Source organism: Cynoglossus semilaevis, chromosome 2 (assembly GCF_000523025.1).
Source record: "Cynoglossus semilaevis isolate Cse_v1.0 chromosome 2, Cse_v1.0, whole genome shotgun sequence".
NCBI classification, from domain to species: domain Eukaryota; kingdom Metazoa; phylum Chordata; class Actinopteri; order Pleuronectiformes; family Cynoglossidae; genus Cynoglossus; species Cynoglossus semilaevis.
The window spans coordinates 14519303-14536019 of record NC_024308.1 but is presented as its reverse complement, the minus strand read 5'-3'; the positions used below and the strand labels follow the sequence as shown (position 1 = coordinate 14536019).

General features: G+C 43.1%; 1 protein-coding gene across 1 annotated transcript; it reads right to left on the bottom strand.

The window, feature by feature from the left end:
* Window positions 1–669: 669 nt before the first annotated feature.
* fstl3 (follistatin-like 3 (secreted glycoprotein)) lies at window positions 670–3949 on the bottom strand. The gene is made up of 5 exons (XM_008338551.2): window positions 3540–3949; window positions 3145–3324; window positions 1471–1686; window positions 1161–1388; window positions 670–1071 (listed from the first exon to the last, which is right to left on the bottom strand). Exons 1-5 carry the CDS (start codon window positions 3607–3609, stop codon window positions 1019–1021), a joined length of 747 nt encoding a protein of 248 aa, XP_008336773.1. The 5' UTR covers window positions 3610–3949; the 3' UTR covers window positions 670–1018.
* Between the last annotated feature and the right edge of the window lie 12768 nt (window positions 3950–16717).

The window sequence follows — 16717 nt, the reverse complement described above, 5'->3', positions numbered from 1 at the left end:
ACACACACAATATTATTCAACAAAGCTAGAAATCAGGGTTTGATGATTGAATTTGTATGTGTTGCGTCATCACTTTCTCCTGAACTTTCTCTAATATCTGATAAATTAAACATTTCAAGAGGAATGAATCTGGATTTAAATGCCAAAAAACAAAATAACAAATGAAACATTCAGTCAAAGCAGTAAAACAGCACTGGAATAAAACCAGCATGTCATCTCAAAGTGGATTACCAAAACAAAGCCAAGCATTCAGCAGAGGAGGTATTGTCAACGGTTTGGGATTGAACCAACACAGCCAATCGGATCATTTTAGGGATGAGTGGTGGCCGCCAGTTGGGTTTGGGCTCCAGGGTAAACTGCGAGGAGGTTGAGGTAGGGCAGGGTGGGTTGTTTAGGCTCAGCCGTTTCCTCACCTCCCAGACTAAGGCTTATGTACATACAGCACAGCTGTTTCTGCTGTGCTCTCATTTGTGGTAAATTGAAACCACATTAGCAGACCATGATGTGGTTTGAAGTTTCCAAACAAATTAGCATTGCTTTCCATCAGCTTAAGAGGGAAAGCTTGTTGTTTGTGCAGAACGGAGACTGTGAAAACTGCAAAAAAAAAAAAAAAAGTAGGATACCGTTGCCAGGGACCACTATTGTATGTACACAATAAACAAAACACAATAAATACACACATTTATTTGGCTTCAGCTTCCCCAAAGATTAAGGCAGTTACTACTAAGATAAAAACATAAATAGAGTTTGCTACCTTCTCCAATAAATAGTAATAGGAATTTATTTACAATATGCACACTTCTCCCAAAGAGCTGGTTGGATGTTCTGGCCCTTGAGACACACGCTCTGCTGCAGCCTCCGAGTTCCTCGCTAGGTGATAAGAACTGACAGAGTGTCTTCCATGTTGCTTTTTACAGGCGGTAGAAGGTGTGAGAGGTCATTGTGGAAAGCTAGTGGTGGATCCACTCATTTAAAAAAAACACAAAACAAAAAAAAAAAACAGACACAAATTTTCCCTTTAGAGTGCATTCTCCTCACTTCCGTCGTAGAGTTGAGATTTCCGAGGAGGATCTGCAGGAAATCAAAACATGACATTCATTTTCACATACACGTGGTTAAGTAGTAAACAGGATCAAGTGGAGGCGGTTGTGTGTTCTTACTGCTGCAGTGGCCGTAGTGGCGCACTCCTATGGAGCGGCCGAGGAAGCAGGTGGCCCGGCGCAGGTGGCAGGCGCTGGGGTACGTGATGTTGTCGTTGCCACAGATTGGCTGCTCTGAGGGCATGGGCAGCGGGCAAGGCGTGGTACGGCACATGACGCAGTGAGCGCTGTTGGTCTGGTCGATCACACAGCTGTGGGTTCCCGGACACACCACGTTGGAACAGGATTCTGTGAGAAAGTACAAGGTAGAGAACGTAAGAGCAGCGGGAGCTGTAAACGTCTGATTTGGTGAATCAAATGCCGGTCTTACTTTTGCATTCGCCCTGGTACATGATCTCCAGGTCTGGATGTCCCATGCAGCGGGCCAGCAGCAGAGCACACTCATCCTTGTACGTCTTGCCATCGCTTCCACAAACAGCGTGCTTTTTGGTGATGTTAGAGCAGTCAGGAGAGCACACACACTGGGGCCTTCCCATCATCACCGTGCACACCTTCCCAGGACTGCATTTGACTCCGTCACAAGTCTCTACAAAAGCCCACAGAGTGGTATGGTGTCTGTGAGAAAGCACTGTGAAGTATCTGCCTAGCGTTACTGCAATAACAAGTATGCAGACATCAGGTGACCCACAGGCATTTTCACACAAAACACGTTTGTAATCTGGGGTTTTCCCCAGACAGTAAAACTTTTTTTTTCACCTCGCACAATATTTACAATAATCACATCTTTTATTGACCTTACACAGCAGGCTGCCTCATCGAATGGAATGTGGGGCCTCTGTGTTTTTATAACAAATTTTTGAGTACGGCTGCACACAGTAAGGCTCCAAGGTAGACGGATAGCTGTCAGAGAAGTCTGCAGACTGAGAGGCAAAGGTGCCGCAGGCTTTTGAATGCACGAAAAGAATAACAATTCCATGAAATGTTGAGACACTGGAGATAATGAAAAATAATCACGCAACACACCCCATAAAACAGTACCTGCTGATGTGGAGTCCAGCAGTCTGGACATATTTTTTTTCTTTTAATTATAGCTCTATTTTATCACATGTATCACTGCATTTATCATCAGCAATTTTATACAGTTACTACTGTATAAATGGCTGAGTTTGGTTGACTGACGTTGATGCCTCCCTCTCCATCCATTCATATACATTACATTATTGATGTCAGATTTTGAATTTTACGGCGTGCACTTTTATAAATCACAGACATTTGGCCACAGGTTATTGGTTCCAGTCTGCTGGAAAATATTGCGTTGGTAGGAGATTTCGTTTTAACAGGCTTTGGAAAGAGGTAACGTTAAATCAAAAAGTGAGAGAGGGGAGAGCAGTACAAAAGGATTCTAATTTAACATGCTTTAGTCATTTCCAAAGTAAAAAAAATGAATGGAAAATGGAATACAGATGATCTCCGAGCTTTATTCAAATGTATCTAAACACAACCCACACCTCATTCTCTTCATCGTGTTATGATGCCAAAAAAGCCCGGGGCTGTTGCTGGGTGTGTCTTCAGAAAAAAGCCAATAGTTTGGATTTTTCACTGGAATTGAAACCTCTTAGATAAATTCACATTTCTAGGCTGTGAAGTGGCGCTTTAAAGAAGTGAACCTTGATGAACCTCACTGATATTCCGTGGGAGGAAGCGCCTCAGGACATCAGGGTGGAGTGATGTGGGAAAACTCTCCCTTTTCCTTGTTTAATTGTTTTAGAATGGTAGAGGGACCAATGCTGGGTAAACAGCTGTATTTAAAAACAACGGGATTCAAATAAAAAAAACCTTTCACTGAAACTGTAAGAGATGCTGAAGTCGTTGCGTGTGATTAAAAGCAGCAGTGTTTTTTCACAGGAGCAACATGAATCATGGGAGTTCAAGAATCAAGTTTCATTTTCAGGTGACTTGAAAAATGGTTATATTCAGATGTAATGCATTTCAAGAGGAATTTTCTTTTCTTTTTTTTTATTATTAAAAAAAAAAGTTTATTTACCTTTACATGGTTTGCACGACACAACTCCCAAGAATCCCAGCAGGCTGATCTCATTCATGGGTAGGCTGGAGTTGGACCACGCTGTGTCCAGACGGTCCCCGCCACAGCACTCCTCTCTGGACACCCCTCTCATCAGCACCATGTCACACCTTTGACCGGTCTGCAGCCAGCATATCCCGGCTGAAATTGTCAAATACATTCACAGTCAAAAAGCACGAACATGCACTGGTGAATTCTATCAGATAATGCAATTATCTGAGAGGGCAGTTTGTTGTTCTGGAAAGGTAAAAATGAAAAATTGCCTTACATAAAGACACAGATCAAAGTAAATATTGAAAGCAAAAATTATAAACTAAGTGCTAAACTTTTTTTCAAAGTGAGAAAAGTCCACTCACCACTGGCTGGATAACTCCCAATCTGACACATAGTGATAAAAAAACAGAAAGTAGAGACCCAAAAGCTCATGGTTCACTCTGGTTGGTACAAAAAAACCCTTTCCAAATCTGAGGAGAAGACAGTGGTGTTCTTCTGATGAACTCAGTGGATCTCTGCGGCTCGGCTCTTTAAGTAGCTCTCCCTTACGTGAATGAATGTGTTGTGGGTAAGAGATGTGGTTCCTCCTCAGTATAAATATTTAGCCCAGATGGAATTATGCTGCGGGGATGGGCGATCCTCTCAGCCAGTCATAAGCCAGGGCAGGACACAGTTTCAGTCTGACTCAATTTTCACAGTCGGGAAATGATCCATGCCCTCCAGCAGCAGACGCTGGGCACTTACATGACCTCAGAAAACATTTTCACACATAATAGACTCATTAAAGGCTGATTAAAACCTGGAAAAGAAGTTTGCAGCTACTGAAGATGTTTTTCATTAAAAAACTTTTCCATAGATCACGTGTGTTTTGTTCCATGGTGAAGACTATTTGAAACACTTTTTACTGCTTAGATGATAAGGTTCATATTCAACTTTGAACTTTTAGCACCGAGTGCTGGTGGATTCTCTCTGCCTTTTTCTGTATCAGATGACACACACTGTACTGAGAGTGAAGACGCATTTTACTAACAGCAGTTTTGTCATGTGTAAAACGTGGGTTCAGCGTACATCCTGCAGGTGGGATGCTGAAGACAGAACAATGTCTAATTGTGTATTTTACGACTGTTTTCTGTCTTTAAAATGTTGCCCACTAATGAGTGAAGACAAAGAGAACAATGTTTTGTATTTATTTTGTTTTATAACCAACGTTTATATAAGGTTGCTGTTCCACATATCCACAAATACAACCAATGTTGTCAGACATTTTTTTTGTTGTTGACTGTCTGGTTTTACCACCAAACACTGACTGATTTCACTGTGTGGTCATAATAATATGCTGTAGGTAAACTATGGAGGAGGAGGAGGAGGATGGAGGGAAACGTTGTCTTGAGCAATAGACGGTGTCAACGGAGGAACGCACACTCTGACGTGCTGCCTCGGTCTTTGTCAAACAAAGACACCGCAGCGAGCGAGACAGGAAACAGCCACGTTCTGTGGATATATATACAGGATTTCTCAAGTGCAGCGACAGATGTGTTTGTTTTGCTCCGACTGTACGCTGATCTGTGCTATCATCTATTCTGATCTAAATATGTGCACTGCTCTCCTCTTTTCCTGCACTCATTCACCCCCAACACGCAGATATGCAGTCATGCTGAAGCAATGTGAGCCTGTCCATCTGCCTGTCACAGGTTTTGTTTTGTTTTTTTTTCTTTTTTAATGTTTCCTTTTGATCGTTGGGGAAAGGAGAGAACATATGCTGTAGTATCTGAGTCTTTGTGAATGATGTGAAGTTCCTCAAGCAGAGATCCCCGGGGGAACTGAAGGAATGTTGCGTGACGTGGGAGGGGAGAGGAGACGAGAAGGAGAGCAGTGAGCGATGGCTGTGGGTGGCCTGCCTTCTCACTCATTCTCTGCAGATCCATTCAGCCTCTCATATGGTTCGCATCACTGCTGCCGAGCCATACAAATGAATACAGGATGGTGGGGATCTCTGCGGTGGCTACCAATGCATGATCTTCATGAGGTTGTACCTCTCTGAGGCCTGTCTTGGTGAAATATTTGGTTTCTTTTAAGTACATGGGGCCGCAGAGGTAGGGCATGAAATTGAAGGCCACGGTGAGGTGACCTGGGAATTTCTCAGAGACTGAGGGCAGGTGTGGACCTCTGCCTGTCTGTCTGAGTCCTGCATGTGGCTGTAGAGTGATTTTTAAAAAAAGGACAACAGCACTGCTGTCATCTAGTGGAGAAAAGTTGAATGTGTACCGTAGGTGGCTGCTTCATCCTCCAGGATGTGGCGCTGGAATTCTTCTGGAAACAGGCAGTGTGACCCAGGGGGATGCTGGGCTTTTTCCACTCTCTCTCTCTCTCTCTCTCTGTTATTGATTGATCTTTCATGGCGTCCATGGAAGAAGACGTTAACTCGGCTGCTGAAGTTGATGTCTTTGTCATTCTGCCCTGGCGAAGACTCACTCGAGATCTTGCAGTGTCGCAGCAGGGAATGACATCAAAAATATATATAAAACAATGTGATTAAAACAACCTGATGGGAGGGGAATTCTGGCTCCTTTTGGTGGTGGTCCATGACTCTGTTTTTTTGCCTGTTCAGTAGAACTCCACCTGGAAGTCAAAGGGGAGCTAATGATAGGGAGCAAAGAAGCACAAAGCACAGACGACAGGAGGCAGCTAACAGGACACAGGTGAGGCAGGTTAGGTAATCACTGAGTGGACAGGTGCACAGAGGGAGTGGAGTATGCAGAGAGTGACACCTAGGATGATCCATCCATCCATCCATCCATTTACATCCGTTTATCTGTTACCGGGTCGTGGGGGCAGCAGTCGCCACCCAAATCACACTGCACCGTACCAACCCCCCTGAACCTTCCTGTGGGTGGTGAGTCCACTGGAAGGTACCAACCGCCCTAACCGGGATTCTAACTTGCCCAGGAGGTGAACCCTGGGGTTCCACACCAATGACAGAGACATTGACTCTGGGCCAAAGTGCCACTCACCTCGGATGAGTGAAGACTAAAAATAACAGATGAACTGATTAAGCAGAAGAGTGGACTTAGCTACAGGAGGTAGAAGTACTGAAGACATGAGTGTTTTTACTCAGTAAATAAAAATCCAAATGTCATGTTGACATGAATGTTAAACCAGATGTTGGTAACATTTAGGGAGTCACTGACACCAACACTGACACAGTCACTTTTTGTGAGACTTATTTAACCAACATTGAGTGCATTCATTAGTTTATGTAACAAAAGTACTACAGAGTGTAAACAAAGTGGAGACAGGGGGCAGTGTTGTCAATAAAATGTCCTGTTTGTGTAAAAGCTCCACTCACTTTCTGTTCAGCGAATCTGTAGTTGGTATAGCAGAGTACAAACATGAAAAACAAACAGGTACTCGGTGTCGGATGACTGCAGTAGGTATGACAATTACATTCATTAGAAAATCTAGCATAATGTTCTGGTGGAATCGTTGATGCTGGGTGGATAAAGCACGGCGTAGTGAACTCCAGTGAAGTTCTAGATCTCTTCACTATTAAACAGACATGTTGGAAGAAAAATATTTCAAAACTGACTTCTTTTTTAAACGTGACGTAGCCAGTTTGTGGACTCTGACAACAGTTGCGTGGGGAGCTTCAGCGCTGCAGGGACAGATTTACAATGGACTCACTGACACGCTTTCATCTCTGCAGCCACTGACCTTTTTTGGCTCGATTTACTTCAAGATACTTGAACACTTTATACGAGGGAATGAAAAAAGAAAATGGAAAGTCATTCAGCCCTTATTCCCCCTCTGTACCGTCGCACTCCATCTGTGATTCACCACCCTTCATATCAGGTCAGATGAGGGTGTAGTGGTTTGCCCTTCTTTTCTAACAGCAGGTAGATCAGTGGTCAGGGTGTTAACTGGTGTTCTTTCTCTATGGACTCTGCATTATTTATAATTCTGTAATGAAGAGAGATGCTCAGTCTCTAAATTCAAAATGTAATTTGTCAACACTTTGGTCTGGGTGATGGAGAGGGGGGCAGCTGGGGGATGAAAATATCCTCTTCTCAAACAGAAAAGGTTTGAGAACCGTCTACTTCGTAGCAAATGATCTGTAGATGCAATAACGAAATATACCAGAGGAGGGCATAACAGACCCATATTTCAATTCCATGCACTGCCTGTTTCTACTCTGAAGTAAGCCACCATTTCCACCAGTCCATAAAACTCCTGTTACTTTAACGTGTGTGTGTTACGTCCTAGGTGCATGTGTCATCCCATTTGTATTGCAGGGTACAAAGCCCAGGGACTGACTGTGCTGTGAAGTTGCACCCCTGGCTAAAAATACAAAGTACGTCTCCTGATCATGAAAGGAGGTCACTTTTATTTTTGCTCCTAACAAATCTCAAATCAATTGACAAGAGACTGCGACCCCGGCCTCCTTCCACCTGTACTTCTCATTCTGAAGCCACCGTGGGCTTTCGTACGTCACCAGCTGAACAGGGCTCAGTGCTGGTAATTTTCCCGGTCCACTCCGGACTAGTCATCATCACTGCACTCAATTTACTGCTAATGTGTGGTACTGATTGAAGAGGCAACGAGGGCAGTAAAAGAGACGAGGCCATACTGTATAGAACTGCCCTCCATCTCTATGGACACAACTTTCCTCCTCCTCCTCCTCCTCCTCCTTCGCCTCCTCCTCTTCTTGCTAAAGTCCCTCTCGTTGTTCATTAATGGAGAAGGCTAATGTTGGAACACGCACCGCACGCTCCCCAACTACCTTCTGTAACATTTCTTGCTCACTTCCCCTCTCTTACTTCCTCTCTACCACACATCACTCCCCACTCTGTTGCCCCCCGTCACCTATTCCACACTAAACGCTTTTTTTTCTTAAGTCTCTTTGCATCAGAGCTAATCACTGAGGCGGTCGTGACTCCACTCTCCCTGTGGGTATGAGGAGTGTCAGTCGTTCAGCTGTGTCTCTGCTGCTCCGGTTGTTTCTGGTTCTTCCTAATGAAAGAATCACAGTGTTCTTTTACGTGCATGTGACGGTCAGAAGCTTGTGGAATATTCTGAATTTGTTTGTTTTTTTAGGAACTTCAATAACAAACACAACTCTCTCCCTTTATACTCTGATGTCCTTCTAATGAAATGGACATCGGTTTGTCAGCACGGCACACTAAGATCTACCATATTTTTGTATTCCTCACCAGCCTTTATACAAAGATTATACTATCTCCCACAATGGGGACATTTACACTTTGAGTCTTTGCAACCCACACAGGCTGCCACAGGAGGCGCCATTGGTTTTGTATTATTTGTATTATAGAACTCTTAGGGTAAAAAGTAGCAAGGCTGTTGATCCAGATGACATACCATTGAAATGTCTAGGTGACAGTAGTGAGGCAATGTCGAGGTGTGCTGTCAGAATGACAGATGGGTTCAGGGCACAGATGAAATTACATCAGTAATCAGCTTTGAGCCCCTCCTTAATGCAATGGTGACAGTCAGGTTGAATTATGGGGTCAGACAGTAGGGCCTGAGGAACATGATGTTTGCAGATGATATTGTAGTTTGTTAAGAGTAGGGACCAGGGTAAAAAAATGAAATGTCTGGTGACAATGGAAGTAACTGTAAAGAAATGAGGGGAAAATGAAAAGAAAATAAACCTATTGTCAGCCACCAACCCGCCAAAATATAGTCGGTTGATATCGAAATCGGAAATTAAGTGTTGGGACAATATAGGCATATCGAATATGGGCAAAAAGTTAATACCGGACATTCCTGGTAACAACACATCCCGTATAAACCACTAGAGAATTTTCAAACAGGGTTCCTGAACGGCTAGGCCTCCCTTCACATCAGCTCCTACTGACTGCCCTGCACTCTGACTCTGAGGGTCTGATGTAAGCCAGCCGTCCAACCTAAGGTTGAAGCCTCCACGAATGCATGCTGAGTTTTGAAATGCTTTTTTAAGCTTGCCGAACTTCGTGAAGCAAAAACAAACCTGTAAATAACAGTGGGTATAAGAGCCATGGTAAATGGATGGACGGTGGAATTATTGGATATGGAGTCATTTCGCATTTAATTCTCATGGCTTACGTGCTAATTTTTTACTTACATTTTAGGAACACATAAACTGACAAAAACACTGTTACTACTTACAGTCTCTCTCTCTCTCTCCCTCCCTCTCTCTCTGAGAGCTCAAAGCTCTTTAAAGACACTTTCGACTGTAGTGGAGCTTTTGCTGGCAGTTGCCATGGCAACATATGAGTGAAGTGTATCTTTTGCTGTAGCTATATTGAAGAGGCTGCAGGAGACAGAAATAAAATGAAACAGATCGATGTTGTGATAGTGTCTGTCAGAACAGAGCACCGTGAGTGACAGTGCTGGAACCACGTGACCCTGTTTCTCTGCACTGAGACTAAAAATGAGAAGATGTGTCACAGACCGATTAGTACAGACCCGACCATTTGCTCACACTGTTGCTTTTATTTGTTCCGGCTGATTTTATTTGCAGGGGGAAAAAAGGTTCAATAAGGTGATTAATGAGCTGACTCTCTGAGCATTGGCAATGATGAATTATTTTAGAGGCTAAAATTGATCTTTCTGCCACGTACGGCCTGCTGTTTTACTTTTTCAGTGGATGAGTATAAATGGCAACAAAAAGACTGACTGCTGCATACATATTTAAACAAGCAAAAGGGCAGATTGATCTTCAGAATTAATTACCCTGCTTGGTGTAAAAATTAACATTAGGGGCAGCATGCACTGGGTGCAGGCAACACGCTGTCGTCGATGCAGTATTAATGACTGACTGAAGAAGGCTGAATTTAGCCTTGCAGTAAAAGTGTGTGCCAGCTACGTTAGCACTGGGTAAAAATGACCAACGTCACCCATCCCTAATGTTACAGTGTCTTGGGAGTTGTAAACACATTATTGACTGGACATAACTTTACAATCTATACTAAACTATGACAATGTGTAACTTAATACCAGAAAACTAGAAGTGGGCTACGGGAAACTGGCAATGTTTTTTTTTCCTTGAAAACATCCATTCATGCTCTGTGACCACTGTAAGAATTGTTATCGCTTTTTCCTCCGATAATGAAGACCCAATGCCTGGGTTTCGCCAAATGATGTGTGTTCTAAAAATTGTTTTTTGGGGATAAACGGTTGTATATTCAAGTGAAAGTCACTAGATGGCAGCATTGCAGGTCATTTTATTAATCTATTTTAATAATCAGGAGATTGTATGCCGAATGCTGGTCTCAGCAACACCGTACAGTGGTTTACACAGATAAACAAATAAATACTACCAGGCCTATATCGGTATCGGTTGATATCGGAATCGATAATTTAAATGTTTGGACAATATCGGCAAAAAGTTAAAAAAGCATCCCTACTTTTTATCTTTTGTTCTCTGCTGTATGTCTCCGATAATTCTGAAATGGACAAAATCTGTTTTCTCAAAGCCATACGGTACCTGCTCGTCGTTGAGGTTGTTGAGAGTTGCTCGTGATTGCCTCTTTTAATGTCCTTTATGTAACTGAAATGACGGAGGTGGAGGAGTAAGATGAGCTGTTAGAGTGGGAAGAAGAGCTCTTAGTCACAGGGAAAGGGGAGAAAAGTCATTTCTGGAAATAATTGAAATGAATGATTTCAGGGAGAAAATCGTGTGGACAACAACAAAGTGAGCACAGATGGACGGTGACATTAGCAAACCAATAAACAAATGCTACTCTGTGTGTGTGTGTGTTTCCAAAGTGCATACATTAAAACACAATTGAATGCCTCCCACCCATTGCCTGCACTGTCTCTCTCCCTCTCTCTCTCTCACACACACAGTACACAGGTTATAATAATAGTCTCCATGCACTATACTGTCACTAGCCCACGCACACATACACATGCTAACTACCCACCTCATGCCCCTGTGGCTTAGATGGCATCACTTGTGCTCCGTGAGCTGTTATGAAACCAAGGTCATTGCCAAACATTACTCACTGCTCTCACACAGACGGTGCTGTGGGCATCAAGTAGTGGGCTACTCTATTCATTAATTTTAGTGATAGGAAGAACATGTGGGCCACACTTTCCTCTTGGACACTATGTTGGTGATGATGACAGAGGAAAACCTCCTGAACATTTGGTGTGTGTCGTAGTAACAGTCGAGGCCTGGGTTAACAGCTGAAACTACAGGTGCTGTGACCAACAGGGTACGGTGTAAATTGGACAACTGTTGGTTGAAGACCATCAAGGAAGAGAAGATGGATGATGTGGTAGGAGGAAGAGAGAGAGAGAGAGAGAGAGAGAACAGGAAGGGCAGGAGTGTAGAGGTCAGTGTATGGACATTCAACTTCAACGTTAGGACAATGACTGGTAAAGCTGGCAGATATGGTGGAGGGAAGAATGGAGGGTGGGGGGTGTGTTCAGGGGACCAGATGGAGAGGAAGTAGGACAGGGAGGTTGGAGGTGGGTCCAAGCTCTTTTAATATAAGTGTTGAGGACGTGGATAGGATTTCACTAGTCATGAGCTTGGAGCTAGAAGTACTACTGAACTACTAGTGACCACAGAAGCATGAAGTTGAAGGTATGGAATACAGTTGTAGAACAGAAAAGTTCAAAGTCCTGAAAAGACAAAGTCCTGAATGTGTCATTTTTCTCATTCCCTGTTTACAGGATGGATAACAACAATGCATTAAAACTATTAAAAATGTGCCCTGTTCAAACCCATGCCCCCGTTGTACCCATGCAGACAGCTGAAGTCAGCGGTTACATAACTCGTCCCAGTTTCCCTGGATGCTGTCTAGACCTGCCTTTATGGCCAAACGTTTAGCAGAAATAAATTGCAGCAATTTACATCTAGCCTTTTAATGCGTGCTTCCACTGCTTCCTTTTCTTATCCCGTTCCCTCATTAATCTTTCAATCAGCTGCTACCTGCACGATAAATAAGCCACTCCAGTTCTCATCAGTCTCCACTGACCCCTTTGTCCATTTTCACTGCTCTTCACTTGAATAGATGCTCTTTGCCTGTTCTTTCTCTCCCTCTCCACACGCCCTCTCTGGCACAATTTAGCAACCTTTTATCACAAAGTGATGGAAGAAACTCTTTCAGGAAGATGACTTTCCTCACCGCGTGATGAGGCACTCCATCACGACACAGCTGGACGTAACAGGGGGAGGCTGGATAATAATGGGCTACAGACAGACAAATAGACAGACAGTTGGATAGACAGACAGATAGATAGATAGATAGATAGATAGATAGATAGATAGATAGATAGATAGATAGATAGATAGATAGATAGATAGATAGATAGATAGATAGATAGATACTCTGAAATGTTTGGAGAAATGTTTAAAAAAAATTGTATTCAAAATATATTCATTTGTATTATATGTAGACAATGATCTGTCAGAGTTTGGGTTTGAGAGTTTGTAGCTTAAGAATTAAACCTAAAACCATACAGTAGAAGTGTTGTTAATTTTGTCTTACAACATGAAGACAATGATATCGTTTAACATCGGCTCGGATTAAGCAGATGTATGTTATCTAAAAACTATTTCTTTGCTTGTGTTCCTTTTTTTTTTTTTTTACAAGTCAGAAAAGCTTAGTTTAGTTGAACTGAACTAGAAGTTGTCGTCTTAAAGGATGGCGCTGTAGCAGGCAGCAGTGAGCGATGCTGTGCGTAACGGTTGTGTCAGCAGTTATTGCCCTGAAGAGGGTTTTTGCAAGCTGACTAACAGAAGGTGCCAGCAGTGCTCAATATGTCACTGTCTCTTGTTTTGCTAATTGCAGCATGGTGTCGGTGTCAGCCCTCCAGCAGGCCAATGCAAAGTGACACACACTCACACATTTACACATGCATTCACACACACATTTTTTATGGGCACTTCACACACAATGCCAAATAAGGCTTGAACCTCACGGTACTGTCTCACTACCCTGTTGCAAAGAGGAAAAAGTTGCTCTACAACAACAGTTTCTAAATGTCACCACAAGTAAAGCTAAAGTAGGAACCAACACACAGTCAGAGAGCGAGAGAGAGAGAGAGAGAGAGAGAGAGAGAGAGAGAGAGGCTGTAAGTAGTACCAGTGTTTTGGTCACAGTTGAATTAAAAAACACAGTTCATGCATTACTAAAATATAGGTAAAAAATTAACACGTAAGTCATCAGAATTGATTTATAAAGACTAATAAGATAATAAATTCCAAGGCAATTTAATGCAAAATTTCTGCTCCACGAAGTTCGGCAGAGAAAGTATGTGTGTGAGAGAGATTAGCATTTTGGCTTAACCTGGTAAATGTAACGATGTGAAATGGTTGATTCCTGGCTGATGTCTCTCTCATATCAGTAAATACTGTTAAATTACAGTTTTGTTAAATCTCAGTTCAAAACCTAAAATTAAAGGTCGAGGATTTCAGACCAGCTTAGTACATTATTTTCTTTTAGGAATGATATGACATAATGTTAAGGTTCCTGTTTTGTTTTGTTTTTTATATACATATAGTAATGTTATCACTTGTTGCCAAGCAGAGTTGATGATCTGAGGGCCTATGTTACACACTGGACATTCAGGGTTGATAAGGACAATAAATAGGAACATGACAGGGACACATTCCCTGAAACAGTCCAGTCCATCTGAACCTATCGTTTCTAAACTAATCAGCAGACAGGTTTTTTAAATCTAACTTTGACCATAGAGGTCGTGTGCCTCCCAACACAGGCAGCTGACTGTTCTTCCACACACTGGCATACTGTACAGTACAGCCTGTATTTCCACAGCGGAGTGATCCACTGGTAGACTGTTATCAAATCATGCAGATTCTGACAGGGCTTGACAGGAAGTCCTTTGTTGTTAAAGGGGAAGTTTTTGAAAACCTTCTTGGATTTCACAGTGGTGGAGAGAAACACTGAGATGATTTGGTTTGTCAGACCATTGTTTTTCACTTTCCAAAAGGCATTTAGGCGTAACACCCACACACATCAGTCCACCGGTGTCTGTGATGCAGGCACCGGGCTTCATACCGCAGTGGTGAGGAGGAGAAGAGGAGAAGAGGAGAGAGAGAGAGAGATGGAGAGAGAGAGAGATGGCAGCCTTTCACTGCTGTCCTGGCCTTTCTGGTGTTGAAGATTTCATCCCGACTGCGTGCACCTCTACACTCTCAGAACACTTTCCTCCGCCATTTTTGAAAATGTGTTTTCTGCCTGTTGGCCGCCACTTCAGCAGCAGTAGAAAGAGTACATTAGTGAGCGAGCGTGTGTGTGCGTGTGTGTGTGTGTGTCGTTGGGTTGCCATAGCAACTGGGTGAGTCATTCTGCTGCAGTCAGTGAAGTCACACTCGTACTGACAGTATGTTTTTCCTTTTTTCTTCAGCCCATCATCTCTTTGGCTGCTTCACACACACACACACACACACACATACACACACACACATACAAATGTAGGTACAGTTATTCACACGTGTGAATTACTTGGGGTGAAGACAAAGATTCACTCACCAACAGGATAACACCAATCACATCACTGACACACACACACACACACACACACATCTTGGTTTATTGTGAGAATTAACTAAAGAGCAACGTGTGTGTGTGTGTGTGTGTGTGAGCTACAGAGGATGCTGATAATTAGGGGAAGTGGAATGTCGCTGCTCTGGCTTTGATTACTTATTTATGGATCAGGCTAATCAGTAAACTAGTGCTGAGAAACACACTGTGAGGGAGGCAGGGGGTGAGGAGGGAGAGGAGGGAGACACAAAGATGAGGAGGCCACCTAACACTTATTTCCTTTGAAAGCACTTGTTATCTCTGATTTAATGAGCAGGACATTGGTTCGTTTTTTGTTTTTTTTATAATTGGATTGCCTTAATGGGAGATTGTTTCCTGTTTTCTTTGAGCGAGTTTCCATAAGAGCCAATCTGCTTGGGCTAACATTAGCAACTCACTCCTGCTGTTCAAATGAATCATAACACTCAGTCAACAATCATTGTCTTTTAACTATATTTAAAACACGGACACGTAGCGTATCCACTGAACCACCGTGCATGTCGGTGTGCTAATTTACTAATTTATGTGTGGCTTTTCTTTTCTTCTGAAAATGTGGTTCCTCTGGGAATCGAACCCAGGACTCTCTGCTTGCTGCTTCCGAGGCAGGCGTGCTAACTGCTGCACTATGGAACTGACCCTAGTTGATTATTATTTATTCAAGTTAGAAATATCCTACATTGGTCTGTGTAACAAAGATGTAATTCATCAAGTTAAGAAACTGGACTTCATTATAAGGCAATTCAACATTTTTTAAGCTCCCGTGGGCCACACAAAATTACTTTGCGGACCACATTTGGTCCACGGGCCTTGAGTTTGACTCATATGCCTTTGCATTTTACTGAGAACAACAACTGACATCACATGCCTCTGGGATCCAACGGCTGCAGGGATACTGGAGTCAGGGCTGTGATTGGCTTGGATGAGTCATCCTTGTTTGAATGTCCATCAGTGTTGACCCTCTTGTTAGACTGTCTCACAGAGACCGCTCACCTGGTGGAGTGCTGGCTCTCCACTGGGCACGAGCAGGATATTTCTGTCTCTATTGTTCTATACACAATAATCACACAGTAGACACATGCAGTCTGAATGCTTCGCTCTCATTAATGTTCCTGGGCATCACGGTGGAGAGGAGGTCGCTGCTGCATTTCACACAAAGACAAACACTGGAGACTTTAATGTGGGAGCAGGAGCTTTCACCGGGCTTTAATATAAGATCAGTGGAGTTAAAGGGCTTTTAAGGGCCGCTTGATGAATAAATAATTACTTGTTGTTATCATGTGGAATATCGTCCACACGTGTGTGGGCGTGCCCCCCCCCCACCTCCCCCTCCCCATTCAGTCCATCATCAACTTCAGACACATTAACAAACAGCCCCAGCCTCCGACTGCATGCGATAACAAAGCTCCACAATTGAGAGTTGTGTCCTATCCCCCATGGTGGTGGGTGGCTTGTGGAGGCGCAGACACTGAGGAGCTGGATGACGCAGCTGAGGAAGGAACGGGGGGCGAGGAGGGGGGGGCAGGAGAGGAGGAGGTGGAGAGGGAGAAAAAGCGTAGGCAGACTGCGTGGGAGGGAGACGTGGCATCATCAGCTTTCTAGGGTTTTCTCCTGCTCTTTGTTTCCTCTCTTTTTCTTCTTCTTCTTAGAGGGTGATTTCATTTATGATTATGCACCCTCCCACCCCCCTTCCTTATTTCTGTCAACCCTAAATACCTCCCTTCTCTCTTTCTTTCCATAACAAGAACTGTCTTACATCTTATTCTTTCAATTGTTTTCCTCCAAATTATTCAGTGGTACGTTGAGGTACTTTCGGAAAATCACTTCAGCTTCTTTATTTGGTAAAACAACAAACTTATCTAATCTGCCTGATGTAGGCTATATCAAAAGAGAGTTTGGTTCTAGTTTGGTAGGATTTTGTATTTTGGACTTCAGTGAAGACACAGTCATTTGTAGATTTGGTAGTAATACTTCAGTAGACAGCAGCG

Excerpts from the sequence above, each read along its gene's own strand:
- fstl3 (XM_008338551.2), bottom strand. The coding sequence starts at position 3,609 with ATGAGCTTTTGGGTCTCTACTTTCTGTTTTTTTATCACTATGTGTCAG. Across the intron at positions 3,325-3,539 it reads TGGGAGTTATCCAGCCAGTG|CCGGGATATGCTGGCTGCAG; the intron begins GTGAGTGGACTT and ends TGACAATTTCAG. Across the intron at positions 1,389-1,470 it reads GTACCAGGGCGAATGCAAAA|AATCCTGTTCCAACGTGGTG; the intron begins GTAAGACCGGCA and ends ACTTTCTCACAG.